A 27,530-nucleotide genomic window follows, 5' to 3' on the forward strand; every position below is an offset into this window, starting at 1 on the left:
AAGTCGCAGCTCCCAGGATTCTGCCGTCCATTCATGCAGAATCATGAATCCACCGAACTCGCTGGGCTCTGGCTGCCTCCCTTCCCCCGCCAGTATCCCTCCTGGCAGATGAAATTATTTCTCCTCCTTTCCCTCTCCCCACCCCTCAACCCCTTCATCTCTCGTGAACAGCTGCATTGTTTAAAAATCCCCCGAGAGATGTTGCTATGTGGAATGACGACGTAAATAGCATTAAGCCCCTACTGCAGCAGCAGTCTTGTGATCGCGTCAGAAGAAAATCAAGTTCAACATTTGGGGGGGGGGGGGGGATGTTCTATTTTTGGACACAGCTGTTCTAATATTTAACATACACATTCGAATTCTTACAGGACACTGAATTAAAGGCAACGTTGTAGGCACATCAAATATGTGCAAGGGGACTGGGCGGGCGAAACCGAAGGAGAACACTTCCACACACACGCTGTTTTTAACTGTTTTACTGTATCTGCAGCTGTCTTCACAGCCGTTCAGATGCTTCATGAAATGCAAGTTGTTTAAAGGACCCAAACACCATCCTCACAAATTTGCTCAGTTGTTCCTGGCCCTTCTAAGCTAAACACTCTTCATTAGGATTGTTACCCATTTATCCTCTATGCTTTTTGAAATCACTACAGAGATGCTGAGAGGAAGAGTTAAGAAAAAAATAAGACCTAATGCTATAAATAGAAAAAAAGAAAAAGCCCTCACACCGCTGCACGTATACGATCACTTCTCCAAGCCTTCAGAAAATTAGCCACTGCATTCAAGGTAGCTGCGCAATACCCCTACAAAAACACGCAGCACCCTTTGTGGGCTGATGGCAGGTAGCAGAACGTATAAAGCATACGAAAAGCAAAAGATTGCCTACTGGTATGGCCAGAGGACAGAGTCTTTGTGCAGCTGCTTGCTCGCTCCAGACACTCCAGATTTTCCTGCCCCAGCAGCAGACTCCATGCACTGACCCAGCTCTACCTCCCTGTTTCACATAGCAGCCAGAGTCCCCACACTCAGCCCCAGAACCTGAAATAGGTGGCAAAACCCACTTGCTTGGAGAAAAGAGTAGCAGACACATCTGGTAAAATGGTTCTGTGTCAAGTAACGATGCAGACAGCATTAAGTCACTGCTGCGTATGCTTGTGCTAGTAGTCAGAGCACAAGGTGCAGAGCAGAACAGGTGTGCTCTGCTCTGTAGGAACACCAGAAAAGGGAGTTTCCCTGATCTTAACGATTAAGATGCCTTCAAAGAGATGGGCTAGAAAAGACAGTAGCACATATCCTTGTTTTATCTGCCAGAAAGACTGAAATGAAGCGCAACAGAGGAAGAAGCAAGAAGGCTACATCCTAATCCAGGATAACTAGCAGTGACTGGACTCTTCTCCACCCAGGAAGAGAAAACCTCAACTCCCTCACAGAGCTTCCAGCTCAAAGACCCTGAGGTTCTCAGGGGCCACAGGGAAGGAAAGGACAAACCATTTTTTGCAGTCAGCAACCAGAACATCTGAAGCAGCTGATATTATGTGCCCGTGTGTCCAGCGTTCTCGCTGATATACTGACAAGCGAATCTGGCGTTTCGCCTTTGGGACTGGTGCTTCAAATGCTTCTTAGCACAGGACTGAGTACACTCGCACTTGGAAAAGAAATGATGTGCTATGCTATTAGTTCAGATCGCATAGTCTTCATAAACTCCTGATTTTACATAATGTGTAAAAAAATTAAAGATCATGGAAGTTCTGGAGAACAAAAAAAAAAGTACTGGAAAGTGGCTGGGAGGTAACATTTTAAAGTTTATTTTTTTGGAAACAAGTAGCTGAAAGCAGCAGCCCTCCCTTAGCTGACATCTTGGTGGACAAGCTACAAAAAACACTAAGGAAATGAAGTTTTCACACCCAAATAAACTGCACTTGAAAGAATGTTTGCCCAGAGGAGTAGCCTTGTGTGCCTCACTGCAAATGCAGACAGACCTCAGCCTGGTGCTGTTTACATGACACAGGCAGCATCAGTGTTAATGGGGTCTGTGGTCAAAAACCCTGCAGGAACAGGAAAACTAGAAGATTGTCCATAAAGAAAAATAATAGTAATAATGTTAAAAGCATTTGGCTACAGCAGCATGATTTATGCTGCATATTTTGAAACAAATCCAGGCAACTTTGCAACAGGGAGGTTCAGGATCAAGCATCTGAGGTCCACACTAAGGAGGTATTGGGAACAGTGATTGCAAGCTCAAGGTTGCATTTAAAAACTCTTGCTAGAACAGGAGAATCTCAGCTGTTTACATTCAGTCTGATAGAAACATCACTGCCACAGCGACGCGGTAAAGAAACTGCTTGCAAAAACATACCAGGAGTTTCACTTGGTCCGTAGCTTCAGGGTGGCCGGAGATGCAAGCAAAGCAGTGGCAGGAGACAAAAAACATCTCTCCACTCTTCAGCACACAGGAAAGAAGTTTGGTCAAGTAAAAGTACGGTGATTCAACTACCGTTCACAAATGAAAACCTCATATTTCCAGTATCACAGCAGTGGCAAGACTCACACTAATCCAGTATCCAAGCCTCTAGAAGCAGAGTTTGTAATCTTGCAATACCTTCTAAAGAAGTACAGAGATGAAGTCAAAACACGAAAACCTCCTGCGTGTTTAGTACTGCATCTATGCACAGCAGACATGAAGAATTTAAGACTATAGAGTGGCTGCAGATAGCTCTACAATTTATTTATTTATTAAGGCAGAGGCGTTTCTTTCAGGAATGTATCCACTTCGGGCCTTTCAGAGTTCACAGGAGTAGCATACTGAATGCCATGGACACGTGGAATCTGTTTTCCAGGACCATCAAATAACTTCCAGACTGGTGAGAGCAGGTTGTTGCTACACACTGATGTTACTCCCCAGATAGAAACACCTTAAAATCAGCCAGGTATAACACGACCTAGTTTTGTCTGGTCATTTTGTAGGAACTTAAGATTGCAAGGTATGAGCTTTGCCTTACAGAAGAATGGTGACCTGCTGCTAATTAAGGTTTTAAGTTTCTCAGTATCTTGGACTTCATTGAGTAAGATATTTAAAGTGGGATACAAAACATAGACACAGTGAAATACAGAATAACCAGAGGCACCTGGGGACACCTATTTGAAAAAAAAAAAAAGCAGAAACCTTGGAGAACCTGCAACAGCCCTCAGAACAAGATCACAGTAGTGCAGATGGAAAAAGGGTGATTAGAGCAAAGTCCCTGGAACCACCTGTGTTTTATTTGTTTGAATTACCAAGTCCACTGACATACTGAATACCTAAACCACTGGCCTTCCGGAAGAGATGCGATGCCCTATTTGTGCAGCTGTATCAGCCCTTGTCCCAGAGGACAGATCACACTTGTCTCTTCGGTGAAAAGTGGAAGAGGAAACAAGACCAGCGCCTGCAGAGCGGCTCCAAAGACAGGGAAGAGTCACTGCTGACCCTAATTCAGAGGGATGCTGCACAACGGAGACACAATGGAAGAGAACGTGGGTGTTCAGAAGGGCAGCAGATACACGGCAACAGATAGGTATCCAAATGGAAACCCCTCCATAAGTTATGGATATTCTTATAAAACTCTGAAACAGTGTACTGGTGACCAACAGAATAATAAACAGTTGAAATATACCTAAAAGAGAGCTCTGTTTGCACCTGTTTTGCACAGAAGTCTCCATGTAGGAACACCATACTGCATCAGTTTCTGTATAGCATCACAAGATGCCTACCTACGATTTAACAGAACTTGTTGTGTTAAAACACACCCTTCAAAGCATGTGCATATACACATTTGGTCAAGCACTGAAGAATAGGGACAGATTCCTTTCATTCTACTACACAAGCAACACTGCCAGGGAATTCCTTATATACTGTACTAATTGCACAATGTCCTTTAAAAAGTGAATACTTAATCTAATCACATCCAAGCATAGAACAGAAAAAATGTCAGACCTTATTTATAATGTTAAAATGGTTATACAGCTTTAAGTTTCAGTACGCACACACAAATCAATTCCTCACTTCTCAGCTTTAAATGAGACAGAAAATGGATTTTAAAGCCAAAGTCCACGAACCCTTCTGCCATATGGAACGTTTAAGTTTCTATAATGTGCCTGAACAGCGCTGTTACTACAAAATATAGGAAGAAAACGTGCTTTATTAACACTTGCCTCTATTTGCTCCCCTGAATCCCGTCACATCAAAATACATCATTTCAAAGATACACTTATCAAGTCAGAAGAACATTCTTAGCAACACACAGGATCAATCAATAAGCCCATTCACCCAAATATTATGCTCAATATTGTAAGCTTTCCTAAATCAAGCCTGCCCCAATTACACAGCTAACTAAAAATACAGCATCAAGCAGCCTGCGAGAACAGCTGCACACGCGAACAGCCAGGGGGGCCGCAGAGCCAAGCGAGGCCAGCGCTTCCAAACGTCAACGTTATTTCCGCAGGAAACACCAGCACAGCTTTGCTGCTCGCCGCGCACCCCTCCTCGCTCCGAAACGGGTCTGCAGGTAAGGCATGGAGGTTGCACCCACGGACACAGAGCGTGACTGCCCTTGCACGGGTCAGGAGTGCTGCCCACCCACACGTCTCACCGTGACGGCGTGTAGTTGTCCTCGCTGCTGCCTTACAGTACCCACTAGGGCTGAAGTTTCACAAAGAATTTGCTAGGGTGCAGTCGCAGACTGGTGCAGAGGTAAGCGCAGGGAGAGGTAGGGGAAGATCAACGTTACGCGACAGACGGCACAAATTCAGTTCCTTCCCTCCTGTTTCCCTGCTGCTACTTTCAACTGCCCCTCCAAGACTTTTTTTTTTTTTGATCTTCATTGGTGGTACTGGGTTTTATACGGCACGGAGAAAACTATTTTTAGTTCACTGAAGGAATGGCATTCCATTTTAGGAATGGCACACAGCCTATTTTGAATACTTCCTATAATAATTGCTAAGGTATGATTGTGACAACGTATATGCATGATGTATATAAAGCTGATTTTTTTAAAAACACTTCTGCAAATAAAAATCTACTTTCTTCAGCCCTTACCATTAAAAGCAACAGTAATGATGACCTCCCTCCCCTTTTTTAACTCCTCAGATTCAAATTAAACAGACTGAACTCCAGAATGACCAGAAGAGTTATTTAGTATGTTATTTAGAAGATTATTTAGAAGAATTTAAGAGTCACTTACAGAGACAGAAAGGTATCATACTAGGGATTAACAAAAAATAATGCCTTTACTCTCAAGACAATTTCAGGACGTTTAAGTCAGTCACTCCGCATGAATTAAAGCCAACAGCTTCTCAGTTATTCAGTATTATTTGTTAAGTCCCTGATAGTTTCATCTGGATTTGGCATCCAGAGAAGAAAGTGCAGTCAAAAGCCTGGCACTTAAAAGCACAGACTTCAGGGTTTTCCGAAGCATTAGTTGCAAGAGAAAATACATTGTTAATTAGTCCAGTAATTACATAAAATACATAAAATAGCATAGCACACAGCTCAGCACTGGAAGCATTGCACATGTTGGCTGCAAAACCTGTTTAGCATACTTGTATCCATTAGTCGCACTATTTTATCTATTTTTTATAATCTTTTTCTTTTTTCCTGAAGAATCTGTAGTGAAAAACAGATCAGCTGAGTCTCCTTTCTCTGTGTAGAACTAGTAACTGTCATTATTTTCCTTGCCACAACATGCTCCTGAAAAACACAGAAGTGGCTATCAGCATTTCTTTAGCTGTGAAGTCTGTTGTGGATTTTCACAGCTTTGACAGGCAGAAAGGACTTGCTGTAATGGAATTCAACTTGCTACAGAAGTCACCTGTGTAGTGAAGTTGTAGAAGGAAGACAGCACTGTGTGGATCATCCGGTCCTCTCCTTGTGCCAGAGAGAGACTGGTCTAGAGCCTCTAGAGCCTCTTAGAAGTCCTGATTTTAAATCTCTCAGACAACAGGATTTCCACCCCTTGCCTTAAAACAGATTTGCAATGCAGACTTTCACTCAATGAAAACAATCCAGTATTCATTTTCCATGTAATACTAAGTTTACTTTGTTGCTGAAAGTGATAAGCAATATATCGCAGCTTTTGTGTTAACAAGAAGAGCTCTCATTTTTGGCATCCACGAAAGCATGTTACAAATAGTTGGGTTTCTCTGTGCTATTTTTTTGTTTGTTTTTAAGCAGAGAGAGTCATTAAGTTTCTGTGCATTAAAGAAAATGCAAGCTCTTCCCCACTCCGCTATTGCCAAGCAGAGGCAGCAGTGACCCTGAATGCCTGTGGGGATAACTAATTCCTCCTGCTTCTTTAGTCAGGATTTCAAAACTCCTGAGCAAGTCAGCTGCCCTATCAATTTAATTACCTAGCAGCTAAAATATTATGGCTCAAGACACCAACAGGACAGTTATTCCTGAATCTGTAGACACAATATACACAGTATTTAAGGTGTGGAAGAGGCTACTTCGGCTGTAATTTATAGTCAGCAAAGGAAATGCAAAGCACCTAATTCACATTTAAATAATCTTTACACATTTTCTTCTCCTGGAATGTGTGTGTTCACAAGCAATCAACACAACAAACACTGCACAGAAACAGTCTCACTGCTCTCACAGCCAGCACGCTTCCAGTTCTTCTGTCTGCAAGAGAAGACCTTGGTCTTGCCATGTGTGAAGAAAACACAATGATTTGCAAGAATTTTACTAGTCACCTGCAGAATGTTTTACTCTTGGCTCTTCCTACCTTGTTGCTGCCTCAAAATTCCCCCAAAGGGTGGACTTGTTCCAGGACTGCATTCTGCAGTTTGCTGGACACCTGTCAAATATTTCTCTTCAAAGATTCTGGTCATTTTTTTTTTTTTTTTAAACACAAATCTGGGCAAAATTTCACTGAGAAATTATATGAGAAACAGATAAAAAAGAGGGACTGGGGGAAAAAAACACAGAAGCAGGACTTTTAAAAAAATTAAAAATAAGCTCCCTACACAATCACTCTTTTACATGTCATGTTGATAGTATTCGGGGTTCCTCATTTCATTTACTGAAAAATTAATAAAAATTTGTGAATCCTCCTTCAGCTCTCTACGGTGTCTGACAGCTGCTCGTCGAGTAAGTGGCTGGCACGATTCACGACAAACCCATGGGAAATGACCTTCACCTCATCCAAGGGAAACTTGTTTCCAAGTGAAAACCAAGAGCTCATTTTGAATCCAAGATCCTTATGGTATAGCATGTGAAATGTGACTTCAGTGCACCAAGACGAGTTCAAAATATTTGAAGCCATTTTGTCAAGACCAAGAAATATAGGAGGATACAGAGAACGTCAAGCCAAAGCTAGCTCAGATGATGGAAGGCTGCAAACATTAATTTACCTTGAAGTAGATCACAAAAGGTCAAAATAACTGCCAGACAGTGTTAGTCTTCAAGTTAAGCTCAGGAAAGTGAACCTTGTCAATCCTATGCAAGAAAAGTAAGAAGATGATGTCCCCTTCCTCATCGAGCATGTCTGCTCTGCAGCCTCCTCTATTAAATTCAAACACTTCTCCTTGCCTCTCAGAGCTGGTGGGAAGGATTTACCAGGGCAGGAGGGAGGAGATGCCAGTGACAGGTCAGAGATCACGTGGCAAAGCACTCCAAGGTAGACGCAGCTGAGCTACAGCCTGGGAAAACTTGTGCAGAGGACAGCTTTGCCGGAGCAGGTCGTTGGCCATTTGTATCAGTAGATCACAGCAACACTTCAGGCACGAGCAAAGTTATCAGCATCAGACCCGCTTCAGAATGCCATCCACAACTTTGTTATCAAGAAAGCTGGGAAAAAAAAGCAGTAAGACCCATCTGCCTCGGAAACAGAAGGAATGTTTCTGGTTTTGGCACCACACCCCACTCCTTCCTTGTGCTTACTAGCAATCGCACCAGAGCAGTGTGAGCATGATAGGTCCCAATTCTAAACAGGAAAGCTACCGGCTTATGATGCAGCTGAAGTCTCTGGATTACAGAGTAGTTCAAGATGAATCTACCATGACCAAGCAACTTAAAAATCAGTGACTTAAGGTACAAAACCATCAAAGTTTTGGACAGCAATTCTTAAGCAGCATTAAAGACTGGAAAACAATGACTTGCCTTTTCTTGTCTCCTCACAGGTCACTCACAACTCTACCACCTGTCCTGTGAAGCCATAAGCTAAGAACATGTACAAATACCAAATTCCTCTTTTGGCAATTTCCCTACTGGCAAGCTCTCTTTACAGCGCATTCCCTGCTTAAGTGTTTAACATCATAATACAACAGACACCTTAAAAAAAGGTTGTGGAACATTGATGTATTATGAACTAAACTAGATCAAGAATTTTGTAGAGTGAACCTAGTAAGTCAGTGTTCCTATAAGGATATTTTAATTAAAGAAAAACCTATCCAACTTCATGCATATGCAGACCGCAATCACTTAAAATGAAATTCAAAATCTTTTCTTCGTTCTGTGGCCTAAGTCCTATCACTGACAGGACACAAAGGAGAATTTCCTTTTTGTGTCAAATCCTACAGCACCTAAGCATTCTGCAAACAAACTCAGCTTTACAACGTGCTTGTAGGAGACTTTCCAGCGTGCCTGAAATCTTGAAGTACTTACACTTCATCCACTAACTTTCATTGATCAAACTGAGCTACAAGTTCAGGACAGTTGGCTTTCTTGTTACACCAGTACAGCCAGTTTAATGTGCACATGCAGACGCACACACACCAAAAAAAAAAATAATCTAATTCAGGTCAGCTGGCATTTACCATTCATGAAGTCCCATCAGCACTTCTCTTACAACAGTGCTTATGCAACTTGTGCTTTGTACACAGATATAACTCCTAATGTAAGTACATTCAAAGAGCAAAAGAAAGGATTCTTCTGAAAAGAATGAATGTACCTGATCCTCAGAAACCTTCTCATTATTTGTGGCAGAGGGCATCTAACCTGTTGCTAGTATCAGCAGGACTCTGGTCAGTGAAAATGACAAAGGAACAGAAAACATGCATGGCTCACACAACTCAAAGAACTGGAATTATTCAGAGTTAAACAGCCATTCTGCTTTCAAGTGATTAAGGGTCATTACTTGAAACGATCAAGCTCGGCTCTGTTTGAAGAACAACTGCAGGACCAGCATGAAGAAGTATAAATCTACCTTAGGAGTCTGCAAGGGAAGCAGTCAGATAGTTAAAGCATTAGCTCTTAACAAAATAATACGAAAAACACACTTTCCCACCTTATATATGACAACATCTGAACAGACTGCAGAGATCACAGGAGCCTGAAGACAAGAAAACTTTGTCCAGCTAAAGCCTATCAGGACCTGAAAGCACGATTCAGACATGTTTGATTATGCAGACTATCCTAATCCTTTAGCATATGCTACAAGGAACAAGGTATACATTTCACTAGCTCGGTGTTGTCAAAAGAATGTTCTGAAAACCCAATATGAGTCATCTCATTTCAGAATGGTTTAGGAAAGAAAGCAGAAAAATGTTTGGGTGAGGCCTAACGGTAATTATGTATTACAGGCTGCTCTGCAAAGGTAGATGTACTTATTTTTTAGAATCTGAAAAACTCTCCTAGCAGCCATCATTTCAGAGCTGGAAGCTCAAAGCAGTAGATTTATCTGTCTTGTCAGCATCATGCTTAAGTCCCAAGGAGGAAGAGATTTCCAGACTGGTACAGAAAGGGTTATGACCGCTTTCAGGAGGCTTGTCATTTCACGCTAAAAACCATTTGATTCCAGAACAAGATATTTGTAGATACTTTTATCAATTACATTTTTTTTTAGCAAGACACCTCTATACAGCGTAGTAAAAAATGTGACTGCATATGCCCACATACACAAACTACTATCCAGCTACTGCAGTCAATCACCAAAAAGACTGTAGTTGCAGCTTACTTAGGTATTTGCAGTAAGCTTTGGTACTCACACAGGTTACCTGAGCAGTGATACCTCTACTCTCACATTTCCCCTGTGACTGTATTGACTAGAGTATCACAGGTATGGTCAGTCACTGCAGCGACATCCTGAAACGCAGGATGCTAACGAACAGGGACAATTACTTCCAAACTAGCAGAAGGTAGGACCTGATGCCATCTGCACTCTAAGGATGCTCTCTACCATAGATATACACACAAAGACTTTTCTGTCAAGGAAACAGTTTCATCCTACAATGGACACTACAGGTACATATATTTAAACCCATCCAGAGAACTGTATGCCCTCTGTTTTTCAGCAAACTAGTAAAATAGTCATTAAACAAGCTGAAGCCCTTGAGTGACTTAGTCATCATCACATTCACTACGCAACCCATTACAACTTAGTAGAGGAGAGTTTGTTGAGGTTACTTCTAGATTATACTTTATAGTAAAGCAGTGCCACCAGCAAATTTAATAAACGTTTTAACTGTATTATTTTGGCTTGAGTCTGTTATGTCCTTGGAAAGACAGCTCTTACACTTACCTGTATTATGTACACAAACCATTTAGGAAAGCAGGAAAAAACAAGGGAGGGTAACAGAAGCAGGATCTTAAAGGTTTTGGTACCCAACATCCTTATACTGAGAGATGTGCTTTATAGTATATGACTCCCACTCCTACTTATCAAAAACCTCTACACGCAAGACTACATTTCTCACTTTATCTTGACATACTCTGCATAAACTAATAGCTTCACATTAAATCTGCCTTAATAAAAGATGTAGATTACAATATGAATTCTTATGCATTATGGCTATACTTTGGCTTGGTTGGAAAAACATTTGTCAGCAAGAAACATGACGAGCCTAACTGACCCTGTACAAATAGTGATTTTACATTTGTGACTGGAATACTTAAGTTACTGGGTGGGTTTTTTTGTATGCTTTTTTTTTTTTTTTTTTACACAATCATTTACTACATGCTTACTGAAGAAACAATCCCTAGTACAGGTTCTTCAGCACACTTGCTCATCCCCATATTCTAATGACTACGCACACTTGAGCCCAATTGAGCTCACAGCTCTTAAAAGTGATCTTTGAGTAGTTTACCCAAACCAAAATGAAAATGGAAGGGAAGTGAGGGGAAGATGACCACACCCACCCACCCACCATAAATGTGCCTACTTGGTAATACAATGAGAATCATAAGGAACATGTATTCAATGACTGAGTTACAAAGAAACCACCTTTGTGGTTGAAGCCCATGAAATCAAATTTGCTTCAAACTGCATATTCAGGTGAGGTAATGGCTATATGTTTCTCTCTTCGTTATGATTTTAGACACCTACTATGGCAATAGGTGGTATTTTTGTCTGACCTGGCAGGCTGTTCTTTCGCAAGACTAACAGTCTTGGAAGTACGTATTCCAGAATTAAACTCTACTGTTCTCAGAAGTTAAATAAGAACACCTGTAAAATTAGTCAGCAAGTTCTTTACTACTTACATCTGTAATGTTTGCACTGTGTACAAGAACCTTTTTTTTTTTTAATTAGAGCTGTATATATTAGCCTGTAATAAATTCACATGTAGTCGCATTTATTTTATCTATAAGCATGCATGTGACATTTAGAAAAGAAGTTTTCAACTCACTTATTTCACTAGCAACCTGGTCCAGTTTTTCTTTTGACCTGCTGATTAGAGCCACCTTCATTCCACGCTTCGCTAACTGAAACAAAACAAAAACAGGACACATAAGAATGGTCATAAATTGCTTCCAAATTAGTACCTTAATTACAGGAACTGCACGATTTGTCAAACATGGTAACAATATTTGACCAGTGGATTTGAAAAATTACAGTTTCAAATAGAGATATGAAGGAGGAAAAACAGGACAAATACAGGCATGCTACTTCTTGAAATTTCCTTCACACCAAATTTAGCATCTTGTCAGTCATCCCATCCAGGTGTATAAGGCACATTTATACAACAGAAAAGCAACAACAGATATTTTACAGACCCTCCCCCATACTGCTGCAAGTCCAAGCGAAGTTATTTCCTACAATTAAGCTCAAAATGCCCAGTTAAGATATCCATGGTCACTTGAACATCTGTGTTGCAAAATTATCCCAGCACTTGATACTTGTTTCCTTTATCAATTGATTTACGAAGGATGTGGGTTCCACTCTTACTTTGTGCTAATCATAGATATAAAGCTCAATTTACTCACACAGTTCTTTTAGGGAACCCACCCGTGTAAATTAAGCTGTGGCCAGGATATATCCCGGTCATCAAATCAGACCTACCTCTGCATGTTTGTAATAGGATCTAACAACTCAATTTAACAGACTCTGCAGAAGGACAGTTACATATCTGAACCAGCATGGAAAATACTAATCTTTCTATTATAACTGCCCGTTCCAGTAAAAAGTAAAAACAATATATCCTGTTATAGGCACATAGTTTACTGAAGCCATTTTTCTTTTTAAAGTCAGCTCTAGACTGCTGCCGTGCCATTTGCTTTCTTTCAGCAGTCATAAACTCTGGGTTCACAGGTTACTTAACCAGGTACCTTAACTGTGCACGACACAAAAACAGATCAAGTAAAGCCACGCAATTGCAACTCATTAGCAGAGTCTCAGCAAGTTTGAGAACTTTCACCACAAGAGCAAGCTTGAGAGAAATCGCTGCCACGTTGACACTGAAGGGATGCACTGAGAAGCTAATTCTAAGTCTGGAAATGGAAACCAAATTGCAAGAGGAATTATTTAAGTACGGAGCAGATAAAATGACCATGGAAAGAGTCTGTAACTAGGAATGAATAGCACCTAAGAAAACTGATCAATCTTGGAAAAAAGATAGAGTGCTCGCTGGCAAGTTCACCTGCAGCCTGATGCAACTTGACTGGTTCCTGCTGAGTCCCTCCAAATATTCACTGGCAGAGGCAGAGTGAATTGAAATAAAACACACCAGTCCAAAGAGCAAGAGATCCTCTGAGATTCCAGTAACTAATCACATTTTTTACATAAGGAATGAGGAAGACCCAGGTGCTTTGTAGATAACCTGCCATCATACTTGGATCTTCAACTGATGGCCCTGGAATCACAAAAAGCCTGAACAAGAGGACAAACTAATCACAAAAACTAATCCAGAGTAGCGTACAATGGGAAGATGCTCCTGTAGCTTAAGGATTAATTGATGCAAGCAAAAGTCACCATTCTAAATTGAGTTGGTGGATGTAGGTGTCTAATTTCCATAAACCCAATGTTAGTAACTACCACATTTTCTACTTCAACAGCAAAATATAGCTGCCGTTAAAACCCTTTCTCTCCAAAATATAAAGGAACGTGATTGACAGCCCTCCAAAGCAGAGTTAAAGCTCTTGTTAGAGCATGTATAGCAAGAGGATCTACAAAAAGCAGTACTAAGGAGATGTAGATGTGCACCGCAGTGTACTCAACTTGATCACAACTGCTAGCTTATCATGAGCATACAAACACATCTAAGATTAGCAAAAGCAAACAGCAGAAATTTAATCAGGAGTACAGCAATAAAGGGGCAATAAACAGCAACTCCTGAGTATATCTTTTTTAAAAAAAAGAAAAAAAAAGAACATGCACTGCTTTGGAACCTTGACTGAGCAAGAATTACCTGGGCAGAGAAGAACACTTATGTTTACCAGGCCACTACCTTTCTTGAAGGGATGGTCAAGCAATGAAAAGGATATTGGTGCTGAGCAAGGACTAAAGGTTTAAATACTGTAAGAGTGAAAACTATAAAAACAGGTTATTGCTTGGAAAAGAAATAACCAGAGCAGAGTATAAACCAATGAATCCACACAATCTTGTAACATTCTTCCACTGATAATTGGTGACAACATCAAACCTTTGAAGAGAAGACTCTCACCACGGTTGTATTTCTCACTTAAACTCCTCCAAGAAGAAGTAATCTGCATGATTCTATTCACAGCTGTGAATGCCCAAGCAGCTGTATGCCAGTGGCATTTATAGTAACCTGAAGGGAATTCCTAGTAGAAAGTCAAGCCTCTGCTGGCAGTCTTATGAAGACATCCCTGGAGTTAATTGAAAGATTGAGAAGTCTTTTCAGGTATTTCGTATTTCACCTGCATCCACTCGACTTCATCAAGGATTCTACATCCACCTAAACTAGCAACGGGTGAAATGTGTTTTATTGTACAGCCCAAGAATGACTACTTGTACCCTTTGGGGTGCTCTGTGCCCACAGCAACTACAGCAAAAAAGCTGAAGCAGTCAGTGTTTCCCAGCAAGACCTCATACTTGTGAACAGCTTTCCTGCTAGGAGTACATACACAAGGGTCTGCAAGCAGCACATATTTGTGTTTGAAGGCAGCCTACATCTCAGAGACACCAGCAGAACCTAAAACAAAGCTGCAGTTTCAGTCGCCTGATAACCTAACATATAAGGCCCCACATCAATCTCCTGTGATGCTCAGGGGGCCATCTCCCACATCAGAGGACTTCCTCCCCATAGTTCTAAGCCCTGGGCACAATGACCTGCTTCCACTCAGTCAAGGCAGTTATTTAAGCGTTGCATAATTTGTTACAGTGCCATGTAACTGCGATAATTTGGCATGTATGAGCTGTCAGCTCTGCACAAGAATCAGGTGCTCTTGACATCAGACTTAATTCCCTTTGCAGCCAACTATCCCCATCTTGACCTAGTAGGGCAAGGTGCTACAATCTGCAAAGCAGAAAGGAACCTAGGGGAAGGGTGTGCATGTGGCAGGGCACACAGGGATGGAAGGGAAATCTGAAGGGTGAGGACTACCCTTAAAGAGGAATGGTACTTTCCCTGTGAGCGCTGCAGAACAACAAAAAAAAAAAATCCAGAAGAGAACCTCTCACAGCTCATCTCCTCACCCTCATAAAAAAAATGAGTACAGACAGGCTCACTTTGATACCAATGCTGGGGCTGAAAGTTATTTTTGCTATGAATTGTTGTAGTCAGCACTATTTGTCATGATGTTCTTCTGGGCTTATAGGCTAAATTGCCCCATACTAACGGGGACTTTCTGTCTTAAGCAATACGTTCCAGTACCATATTTGGAGCCCACATATCCATCAAGAGCAAAACTACAGTAAAAGGGAGAGAAGTAAAACCCAGGCTTCAGAGACTTCATAAACTATAGGGAATAATTGGAACATACTGCAGGCAGATTGAGATGCTGTTTAGTCAATGCCTAGAAATACTAGAAGGAAATCCCAAGGGTTGGGAAAGTTAAAATTATAGTAACTTAAAAACCTAACAGTAAAAACTGAAGGACAAGGTTAGGGCTGAAGACAGAAGTCAAAAATAATGGAAAGGAACAAAAAAGGATCCGACTTTTGGCTGGTCACCTGAGGGAGACGATACAAGAGACCTCAATCTCACCACGTATGTATGTTAAGGTAAAGGAATAAGGCCGCTGCTTGATACCTTGCCCAGGATCAAGAACGCCGCTCCAAATGATAGGAATCCTTACCTCTTTTGCGTAGGCTTTCCCAATCCCATCAGTAGCTCCTGTGACCACTAGGAAAGAAAGATGGATATCCATTAGTTGCTTCACAGACATAACTAAAATGGGTGTTCATTAGTAGGCTATTCAAGTACTCATTCCAGCCAAGAGACACATGGGTCTCTGGAATAGGTGGGCAATTTAAAATTTCACTAAAGCTCTCAGGGAGCTCACACTAGCCTTTCCATATATATGAAAGCAGAGGAAGAGAGAGTTAGGAACCTAGTAGTTGTTTCCAGAATCATGCTCAGCACCTCTTCTCATGCCAGGTTTCTGTCCTGGTACGCTTCTTCAGAAGCTTTGTGGCTTGACAGATTTCTAGAAAGTCATTAAACTGAAAAAGCTCAGTTATGACTACTAAATCTGCTCTCAACTTAGTTTTAAGTATATAGTAAAATAAAAAGCTTCTTAAAGCCTGTGAGAATTCAATAAAACAAACATTTTATGACACGTCTCAAAGCAGAAGGCATCTGCTCAATGACTCCCCAGTAGTTTTCAGACCCCTGCGACCATCGTGCCTACCACCAGTAAGTGTGCCTAACTGATGCAGCCAGTCGCAAGCTGGGCATCCAGAGTTCAAACTTTTCCACTTGTGGGTGGACTGGGATCTGTGTCAAGCCTCACGTCTTTCTAGGATTCCTTACCACATGCTGAGAATCACTGAGTGACTCAACATGCCATTAGTTTGACAGATTATTCCGGGGCTCTCACCACACCAGTAGCTGATCATCTCAGTGTACTCACTAAACAGCAATTCCTCCACCCAGAATCTGCTCCTCCAACCACCGTTTAAACAAGCACATTCAGCACTTTTTCCCCTCTCTCTCAACTTCTTCTCATCAACTCCTATTTCCACACCTCAGTGTCCTTACCCGTGTAGCTTTCCACCCATTTATCCACCTCTGCTCTCACTCTTCCAGTGGCCACAGAACACGCTGGGTTTTCCTGCTTGTCCCCAGACAGATCAGAACAGCTTGTTTCATCTCCTCTGCTTACCCCTGAACCTAGGCATGCCTCAAATAACGGGGCTTGTTCAATGATTCAGAAAAACAGACGTGTCTGCAGGTGACTCGATGCAGGTGCCCCTCATCCGCCTGAGTACTAACCATACATGAACGTATACATACCTACATTTATCCCTTCCCTGGTTTCCAACTTTAGTCGCAAGATGCCGTAGCTCCGATACGGCAAAGATGCCCACACAAGCACATTCTGCAGGCACAGACCGCTGCAGCTATCGGAGTTGTAGCTGTTGCCTTGTCAGCCCCCACTAATTGCACTGAGAAAGCCCTACGTGCGTCTCACACTGCTTTGCCACTTCCTATCCCACTATAATTAGGCAACTGCAAGTAAAATCTTTTTGTAGAAACAAATACACATTTAGAAAGGTCCCAGCAATGGTCCAAACAATGGGAAGAGGTAGACCTGGAAAAAACATCAAGAATACATTCAAGGCACCTGCTTGCCCGCAGCCAGGCTTGTGTCAGTATTGATACCCACTGATCCAGAAGGCAGCACAGCCCTGCAGGATGGTGCCTTCCCCTTAGCTCAAGGACTGCCGGGCTTCAATTTCAGCATTGCTGACCTTAGGTTTCACATGAAGCAATAATCAACTGTGAAAATGCATAAACAAAATAACGAAATAAACAAGAACATAGAGAAAACCTGCAGCAGCACCACTCCCTGCTGGTCTTACAACAATAATTGGACATAATTCAAGTTGACCCAATGTGAAAGACATTCAGCTTCAGTGACTTTCGGAAACGGGTTGCTTCCTCGTTCCAATTAGTGAGGCATCTAAAGAGCAGCCCCTCCACCTAGCACTTGTTGACAGTTTCTCATTCTTCCAACGCAGAACTCATGGACTTAAAAGTTTTGCTCCCAGATAACAAGCTCAGCATTTTTAAATAGCGTTTTGTTTTCTGACATCACTAGTTGGTCAGCCTCTAGCAACTGAGGCTGAGAAAGTGAGAAAGCATGCCCTGTAAGACAGGGACTTAGAAAAGCATCTGTAGCACTTCGAAGGCTTAGTAGAGTGCAAATACCATTTCAATCTCAGATATTTGCCCCAGTTATTCAATCCATTGCTTAAGTAAATTGTAGTAGAATTGGCTGGAGCATAAGACTTGAGCTGGAGATCAGGGTTTTCAAACTGACCTACAAGTAACAGGACATTTAGGATATTTTCTCCCTTTTTAGGCCCTAGCTCATACTGAAAGGACCTATAGTCTAGAGATTACAGTAGCCTACACTTCTAAAGTTCTGTTTTGAAAATTAGTATGATATAGGTAAATGATGAAAAACATTATAAAATCCCACCAGGAAGAAAAAACTCCTGGGCCATGGCCTACATTAAGGCACACCTAGCTGATACACATAATTTTGCTTCTGCTGCAGGTAAAGGCATACACATTACAGCAAAGTCCACAGCTAGTTTTTCCTTAGGAAAACCCTCATCTCACAAGGCGGCACTAACACCATTTTATCGGTGGCTTCTCTTTGAGGGATAACAGTCTCTTGCTCCATGCTCCTGCACCATCTTGAAGGGAAAACACAGTGCGAGGACTGCTTTCCAATGTACCATAACCTAGAGAACGCTTCAAGCCACGCTTCCCTTCCTAAGGCAAGGGAAGCAGCCTAGATCAGCTCTCACCCAGCCTAAGCGAATGATTTTCCCATCAGGGGCTATGCTGGCGTCGAGGTCAGCACTGGAGGACTGTGACGGCAAGCGTGGACAAACAGACCTCCTGCTGCTGGCCAGGAGGGCCCAGTCCAGCCAGCAAGCTGCAGTAACTCCCCATTTACAGGACCCTACCGAGCAGCGTGTTGGGTCAGGAAGGCTGCCCGAAGAGGTACTTTGCAGAGCAGAGAGCAACGCTTACACCTGATGTTCCGAAAGCAAGGAAACGGGAGGGGTGAAGGCAACCAAACTGGACAAACGTCACAGAAGCCAAGGTTCAGCTATCTCACATTCCTCCACATTTTGGACTACCTAAAGTGTGAATGCTATGGGGATGGAGAGGGCAATAAGAAGAGGTTTTGTGCATTAGCAAGACACCTAGTTTTCACATTGATGACATAAATCTCTAGCTGCCATTCTGAAACCAAGCGTTGCAGTTTCAACCGCGCTGGCTACGTGCAGAACTGCACCAGTTTAACTAAATTTCAATCATCACCCGGATGTGTTGAAGCTAGTTTAACTCCGAGTGTGGAGTAAGCTTTTAAATTTTGTTTCTCCTCCAGACTGCCTTCCAACAAAGAAGTTACAAACTGACTGCAGTTGGCAGAGCTTAAAGAAGGCAAAGCAAGCGGGGTGGGAATAAGTTATTGTCTGTGCAAGAAAGCTGCACCAGCTCCTAAGTGTGACTATACACATTTACTCAGTAGTCAGACTAGCTGCAGGAGCTTCCCACTTCAGCCATCTGTTGTCTCCCAAGGGGAAGCGAGAAGAATGCCCAGGAAGCTTGTGTAGGAGCCGACTGAATTAAAGTTTGTCTGAATGGAAGCTGGGACCAAAGCACTGGCTGATTTTAGGCAAAGGAGTCAACACCCATCTTCCCCCGACTTTTGGGACTGTAAAGGAAATAAGGGAAAATGAGGGAAGGCATCAAGTAACATAAAACACTCTGAAAACAGAGAACGTCATCACTCAATACACCAGCATATTGGCTTGTGTTGGGCTGGACATTCTACCACTGGAAGGTATCACTAGCCAGAGTCCAGTAACTCTGGACACAAGCTGTTTTACAAAATAATTAACTGCATGTCAAACAGATTCCCAGGCCACAACACACTTTTCTGACTACCACACACGTAAATATGGAGTCAACATGTACAGAACTACAAAATCTTTCTCAGTTCTGAAACACTTGCACAAAGACCTGTTCCATGTCAGAGCCTGCACAACCTGTCCCCCGCACAACGCACTGAAAGGGGAAACTCTTGCTCTTCTATACAATGACACTTTCTAAATTGGTTAAGACTGACATAGTCATTACAACGGGTTACAGGCGTGTGCCCGGGTTTTATCCTCCAGTCACCGCTTTCACTTTTGCTGTGCATGAACAGTCTTATTTTGCGCACCCCTTCCAACTGACCCTACATTGTTCAGAACGGTAGGCGAGAGGTGGGAAAGCTGGTAAAACACTTGGAATCGCTATTCATGATAGCCACTAGCGTACATCGCACACTGTGGTGACTTATAAGTCACTTAAGTCCATCAAGGCTTTGAATATAGCCTTTCTATGGTGTAAGCAGATAGAAAGGAACTTACAACATAGTACCTAGGTCCCCAGAGAAAGCCATACGGGGTGCCATCTGCTCCCCCCACCAGAGGTTATGCCATACGTAAGGTGTAGCAAGTCGGATTTTCTAATAAGGCAAAAAAAAAAAAAAAGAGATCTGTTTGTATGCCAGATTCTAGCTGAGGAAAACTTTTCCTGTGCTTCGTTAAAAAAGCCTGTACCAATCATCACTACAAGCTAAGAATTTCTCTAGAATACCAAAATATCTTCTCCCAACCCCTGAAATTCGGTATTATTAAGAAATATGCAGCGTCCAGCAACAACTAATTTTAAACACGCAATTAAGTAATAACAGTGCAGATTCTAGAGTCAGGCCCGTTTAAGACAGAGGTACCAGACAATCCGGATGTTTCCTGTCTCTAGGATTCACTGAGCCTCAGCCCCTACTCTCATCCTCCTGATGCCACAGCCTCTGGCACTCGAAGCATCGTGGATCTGCAGAACCATCATTCAAGCAGCATTTACTGTCACCTTCTGCAAAACTGGGGGACAGGGAAAACAACACATGCAAGCATCGCACAGAAAAGCAACGAACAGATTTTGTCTAGTATTCAACAGCTTTGTATTTTATGCTGTCAGCTTCGGTGGCAGCCAGAGCATCAGTAGGAAACACATGCAAAGACATGGCTGGTCTCGCTGGAACGTGAACTTAAAATGAATGTGTACAATGAACATGGCAGGTGTATTTCCACTTGTGTCGTATTGACATCAAGCCTCTTATTCCATCAGGACTAATAACTAAAAGATGACTTAAGTTATTGACTCCAGCTCCTTGCCCTTGCAATCAAAAACTATTCATTTAATAGTTGTTATCCACATAAGAGTGAACGAACAATTATTCACTCCCCTGTATCCACACCACTCAAGAAAGAACACCCAACAAATTTATGACCTGTGATCTCTGACCACAGGAAATGCCACAGGAAGAGTATAGAAAAGGTCAGGATCACAGACCTCAGGTCTGTGCAACAGCGGGAAGTTTCCCAATGCATGCTACGGTACAAAGTGCAATGGTCCAGTCAAACCACCAGGCTTGGGAGGAGGAGAAAACCTTTCTAACTTGAACTCCCATGATTTAATCAGTTTCAGCCATGTGAGCAAGATGTGCACTTGGGTTCCCCACGAGGTATCGATGGGGCTTGGAGCACTGCTTGCCATGTTCAGCACACCATCAGAAGGCAGAGGAGAAAGGGCAGAATTTATTCTCTAAAACCTCAGGGTATTTACTGCAGAATTTTACAAGCAACTAATCAAAGTCCTAAAATACAGGATTAAGTACACTGCAGCAAATACAGCACAGAAAGTCTCCAGACCTTTCAATTACCATTAAATACATACTAACGAATCAACTGCACAAGAACTCATATCACCAGTTTATGTTTTTAGTTACATTTAGATCCCCACCACATCATGAAATTGCTTGTATAAATCCATCTCCACTTTAGGACAGTATAGCATCTTTGCCCTGAAGACTGTGCCAGAATTTTGCTTCCTGTACGGTAAAAAGATCACAACTTCCACCTTGAGTTTACTCGAACATCTTTGACCTCTTCCAGTGATCTCTTAAATTTAAGATAAAGATACACAGGAATCCATCACAACCTCCACTACTGGGCTAGTTATCAATGGACACAACTCTCTAAGCCTTAGTGCCATCTAGCCGCTTTGCCTCCTCGTGTTTCACAGCTTTTGGCACATACAACAGCCATGATGCAGTTTACAAGCACTTGCGTCACCTCCGATCTGGTAGCAAACCCAAGGTAACCCCTGACAAACAAGGAGCAAAGATCACTGGGCTCAGTGGTCAGTGACACGCCTGCTCTGCGCTAAAAGGGAAGAGCTCTCCTGCTGTTGAGGGCCACAGACCAGGCCTACAAAACACGCTGCATACACAGGCAGTGACTTCAGTTCAGAAGACCAATATGCCCAGTGGTACATGGCTTCAGGGACTATAAAAAAGTATTTTTTTTTCCAGATGGGCTACAAAGGGGTGAATAAGTGAATGCTTCCAGTAGCACCCGCATCCTTCAGAAACCCCAGGGCTAAACGTGCACAGGACGAGGCCCCCCCACCAGCAGCACAGGGCATGACCTGTGCTCACGTTCTGTCTGCTTGCAACAAGCAGCAGCCGCTGCCTTCCCAAGGAAGAGGTGACCTAGAGAACATCCACCACCTCGTGAGAGGTTTACTGGATAGCCATTGTCTGCTCTTAAAAGGGTGACTCCATCGTGCAGACCAGCAAAAGCAGCACCTGGGAGACCATGGCAGTCTGGTTACCAATTGGAGTGAATATTCGAGGCCTTGAACGAACGTTTTTATCTGCTTCTTATCCAGCCAGGACATCTTAAAACAAAAGCACAGAACGGTGCAGTAAAGCATGAGGCAGGCATGCAGAAATCATTTTGTCTCACGACAGGAGCAAGGAGCAGTGTTGATACGGGGAGAGCGAGCAACGGCAAGCGCAGAGAATCCGACTGCAGCTCTGCAGAGCACTCACGCTGAAACAAGATTAGAGATTCGTGACTCCCCAATTCAAGGTTAGACTACAGTGGAGACAAAGCTTAAAGAGATCAAGCCTGCCTTCAGATACAAACACGTTTTCTACAGCAAAATAAGCTTTTTGAGTTGCCTAATGGAGAAAAAACATGGAATACTTGTATCCAGGCATACTCCTTGCACAATGAAGCTAACAGCTATTATGTGTGCTCTCTACTGGCTTCCTAGAACTACAAATTCATTTAAGTTTGGCCATTTTCCTGTTCTCATTAAGAGAAGTAAGTTTTTAGGTGATCCTTCAAAGTACTGCAGATGCACTCATGCACAGCATTGCCTAGAAGGAGGACTCAAGCTACTAACAGCATTATTCCCCCTAGAAAGATGTGGGTCCTGCAATCTGGGAACAGCTGTTTTCTTTCTGCCAAAAAATTAAAAAAAAAAAAAATCAAGCTAACAACCCAATCTCAAGGAGGGCAGCTCAGCTACAGCTCCAACCCACTGAGAGGTATTCAAATTTGTTGTCAAAATGGCCACTGCAGAGTAATTCTCCCAGCTACATCTTCTACAGAAGAGCAGCCCCAGTCCTGCAAGACAGGCTGGAGATAGCAGCGAGGTTGTCACATCACTGCACAATCCCCAGCTGCAGCAGATAGCAGCAAAAGGAATAAGCTAGGAAGCTAACGTGGCTTTTTAAAGCAATACAGTTCAGAGAAACTTCCCAGCACAGCTAACCTTAGCAGAGGTTTAAAGTACAATGCATAAATAACTAAAGAGTCGAGATTCTTCTGCTACGAAACACGGAGGCTATATTAAGAATATGACAGCTCCTGGGGAAAACAAAAGCTGGCAAGGGGAGAAGAGACTATCCCTGCTTGGCATCAAGCAGCGCTTCATCTATTACAGATTTATATAAATCACTGGCAATTGACCAATACCGAGCTTCTAGATTATCTCCAGCCAACAAAAGTACTTTAGTCTGCGCTGGTTAAAAATATTCTACTTTTTGTCCTCAGCTTGCTAGGAACAGCTATTTTTAGTAAGAGCCCAATCAACCTTATCAAAATCAAGCATCAAAAATAGACTGGAGAAACACTGGAAGCAAACGCTATTTTTAGCTGCTCTGTCTATTCCCTGCCGTTACCCACCGAGTCCTGACTGCACAGCCCATGCACGAGCGCTTAGTTATTCTAGGCAGATCCTCGTCGTGACCCTTTTTTCCCTGAACACCTGAATGCAGAAAACACTCGATTGATTAAAGATTAATACAGCCGCAAACCGTGACAGCTGCCTTTCGTCTGAGTGCTTTTGGGGAAGGGGAGAATATGGAATGACAGAGAGCTTGCATCAGTATTCCTCCTGGGGATCTATTACATGGAAAGAAAATTGCTATTTCAATTCCCTTTTGTTGCTAAAAATAGCAGCCCCAATTGATTCAAGCAAACAGGGCACCGGCTTAGCAATGCCAAATTTAGAAACCACTGAAGTCCCAAAGAGTGAACACTAACGCAGTCTAACACATGCCAGCTCATATTTAACAAAGAACAAAGAAGATAAGCATGCCGGCTGCAAGTTAATAAGACGGCAGTAACTCCCTGCATTTTTATGAAATAAAAACAGAAAACTGGGGGCAAAAATAACACTAACTTCACTTCTGCTCCTGGTTTCATTTGCTGAAATAGGAAGCCTCATCAGAAAGACCATCTGCATCTCATCTGAAATCACAGAATTTCAGTGTATTTTTTTCGTGTAAAGGGTTTTTTTTCCTGCACAAAGGAGCTAACGCCTAATGGTCAGGCTCTAAAAAGACAGGCTACAGAAAGAGGTTCAATTCCCAGAACCAAACACTTACTTGGTAACAGCTTGTGTCTAGGAGCTAGGATTGTGGGTAGAAAAATATTCTATAAATATCGCAGCACTGACAAGTTCCCATTTCATCCAGAACTACAGCAAGAAAGGTTTTGGGGCAGCACACTCCTAAGATTTCTTTAGACTTGAGAGCTAGAAGCAATCTAGAAAGCCCAGCAAGCAAGCCGTGCAGAACGGTTCACGAAAGCCGCGGGGAACGTTTACGTGCTATCGGTTCTCACTCCCTCTGTGCTACATCTCCTGGGGCCCCAGGGATTCCTTTCACCCACACTAAACTCCAACCTTTGCCGTAAGGTCTCTTCTCCCGGCTGGCCCCGGGGGCTGTGCGACGGCCGCGGGGTCTGGGGGGGCAGAACTTTCTCCTCCTCCTCCTCCTCTCCCCCGTGCACAGCAGCTCTGGCAGCACCCCGCGCAAAGCTCAGAGCTATGCTGCTCTCCAGGCTCGTGACCTAGGAAACATCAGGCGGGCCGGAAAGCCTCATACTTCACTTCTGCAGCAGCGAGGAGGCCGGCCACGTTACCTGCCCAGGTCTGTTCAAGTCGAGTTTAGCACAGGCGAAGCCTCCAGCTGCCTTCTGCTCAGTAAGACTACCTCAAGAGTTGCTGCAGGTCACCAATATCGGGCAAAAAACAAGTTCTCATGTGGTTTTCGTTGTGAAATACGTGACGGACGTTCACTGTCACACTGAGCATGGCCACTCCGAGAAAGCACATGCACGGAGGTCGTTCTCATCACCCTTGGTGATCCTTCCTGCCTCTAGGAGAGCACAAACAGTAAGTTTTAAAGATCAGATAGCTCAGGACTGGCACCATCTGAAGGCTTTTAGCGTGCTTGCTCGGAAATATGCATAGATAAATTGCTTTTCTGAGAAGGAGCAAAGAAGCCAGTGGAAGAGCCTCCAGGTTTGAAGCCTGCAAGACTAGGAGGAGGCTCCATACGAGAAGTCACTAGAAGAAGTTTGATTTTCTTCTTTTCACTATATATTTGTAACAGGCAGAAAAATAAGTCTGAGCTGGTGACACAGCAACAAACAAAACCCAACACCTGAGAATACACAAGGATAACACGATGTTGGCAAGCTATGGCTGTATTCGTTGGAACTCAGAGCTACGCAAGTTTTCTGAATAATCGGGAGCATAGAAAAAAGCAGAGATGGGATCAAATGCAACACGAGATCCATTTTTAATCAAAAGGCAATCTGTGCCAAACTTTTTTTCTTTTTTTAAAGCGTGATTAGCTTAGACAAGAATAATGCTCCAGACCCATGAGGCAAGAGAAAATCATTTTATATTATGACCATAGGAAACTACTAGTGTGAAGGTGACTGGGACCAAATGTAGAATCTTAAAATATCGTCAGGAACTAGCTGGGGAGGAGTCTACAACTGCTCATACCCAAAAAAAAAAAGGGGGGAATTTACCAGGACAGGAACAAATTACTAGCTACACTCCTTACAGACTGACCTCAGCACAGACCCTGTTCAGTACTGGTATCGGTGACCCCTGCGCAAAGAAGGGAATGCTTTATGGAGTTCCCAGACAACCTAACTCCTGAGAAGGATCGCAGCATCCCACCACACAGAGTGAGAGGATTTTATAGACCATGGTAATAAAGACACAATATTACCAGATACTACCCAGTGACATGGCAGCACCAGATGTCAAGTCATGCTCTTGAGACTAACTTTGCTTGGAGTTGAGGTGACAATTGGAGGCAATGGAAGAAAGGTACCTGGGGTGCAGTGGTTGCATATAAAATGGACTATAAACTGCCATTCTGATGCAGCTATAAAGACAACTTATATAACCTTATTGCATCCACCGAGGTGTTTCCCGTCGTAATAGAAAGCAATAATACATTTTAAGTAATTTAAATGGGAACAGTTGCGAAAAAGGGCTGCTAAGATGATTAAGAGCTGCCTATTTTGGGAGATGAGTTTAAAAGGGTTTTGTTTGCTCTTCATGAGCTCACCAGAAAAGGAAAAGCTCAGATTAACATTGGGAAGAAAATGCAAGGTGGTCACAAGCACTCCTGGAAATGAGGATGTCTCAAAGGAGAAAAATTCCCTATCTGACTTTGGAGACCACAAGGCAAAGAAGCTGAACTGCTGAAGGAGCTTCGAGATACAAGACAGCAATGCAGAGCAAGACAGACGTAACTCTGCAAACAGAAGAAAAACTTGCAATAGGAATTGGTGTGTTCATTAGTATCCAATTCAATGGACTGGAGGGAAAATGGAAAACAAAACAAAACTGACTGCTGTTTGATTGTTTTTGAAACACTGTATTAATCCCATGCTTCTAAGACTCCCCCAGGTTGTCAGAAGGTAGTAGAAAAATTCTTTCTTCCCCTCCCCATCTAAATGCACAATTTGACTTCCAGCATCTCTGTTCATCTTTTAACAAGACAGAGGCTGGCTGCAGCTAGATACAGGAGATGAATGCACGGTGGTCCTAACAGAACCGAGGTCGATTTCAGGAGCTTGACTGCATGGACAAGATTTGAATCAGGAAGGGCTTGGATCAACAGGGACACTCCCTTCTCCCTTAACGAACAGCATAATCTGAACTTCCTTACTTCTGCATATTTTCCCAAATAAAAACCTTGAAAGTAGCAAAGTTCTTACATTTGTAACAGGATGCTGGTGAGTGCTTTTGTATGCACAAGACAGGAAGACAGAAGTTCCCTTTATCCTCCTGGGCTTCCACATCCATCAAATAGCCCATGACCCCATGATACAGGCGATCAGTTCTGCATTTGAGCCAAAGCAAGATAGCACGAGTATTTCCCAGACTCCCTCTCAAAAACATGAAAAAAACACCAAACCTGTCCATCCTTAAGAGCCTCTAAAGGAAGGGGAGAGTAGCTCTTAGGCTACAGGTGCAGCAAGTATACTCTCCTCATTTAACCAGAGTACATCAACACAGGGCACGAGGTGGAGGACAGCTTTTCAGTGCTGAGCTCGGTCTGCAGTAGACAATGTAAAGCTACTTGGGTAGCCACTGACAGAGGTGTCACTTCATGGATAAGTGTGCAACTAAAAGGTTTCAGTGAATTAGAGCTGGTCTACAAATCGCAGCTAGACATAAGAGCCCCCCCCCACTAAGTGGTGAAAGCACGCTGCTCGGGGCTGGGGCGATGCTACGTTTTCCGAGGTGTTCTGCAGGCAGCAGAGCAATCCAAAATGTCAGACGACCATCATTTGTGCTGGCAATAACTTCAGTCATCTTACACAAGCATCTCCATATTTGCAGTGAATTCATCAGCCTCCAAACAAATTTGGGGCATGAATGAAGCAATGAAGCCATCTAACAGGTTTTTAAGATCACATGGGAGGTGTTAAAAGCCATAATTCTTTGCTGTACCTCATAAGAGATCTCAT

General features: G+C 42.8%; 1 protein-coding gene across 1 annotated transcript in view; it reads right to left on the bottom strand.

Annotated features, from left to right (window-relative positions):
* Positions 1-27,530, bottom strand: part of HSD17B12 (hydroxysteroid 17-beta dehydrogenase 12) — a 76,072-nt gene that overhangs the window by 33,318 nt on the left and 15,224 nt on the right. The window contains 2 exon segments of the mRNA XM_066997592.1: positions 11,599-11,674; positions 15,449-15,495. Coding sequence (XP_066853693.1) covers positions 11,599-11,674; positions 15,449-15,495 — 123 coding nt within the window.

The sequence above is a fragment of the Anser cygnoides genome, chromosome 5 (genome assembly GCF_040182565.1).
Source record: "Anser cygnoides isolate HZ-2024a breed goose chromosome 5, Taihu_goose_T2T_genome, whole genome shotgun sequence".
Classification (NCBI taxonomy): domain Eukaryota; kingdom Metazoa; phylum Chordata; class Aves; order Anseriformes; family Anatidae; genus Anser; species Anser cygnoides.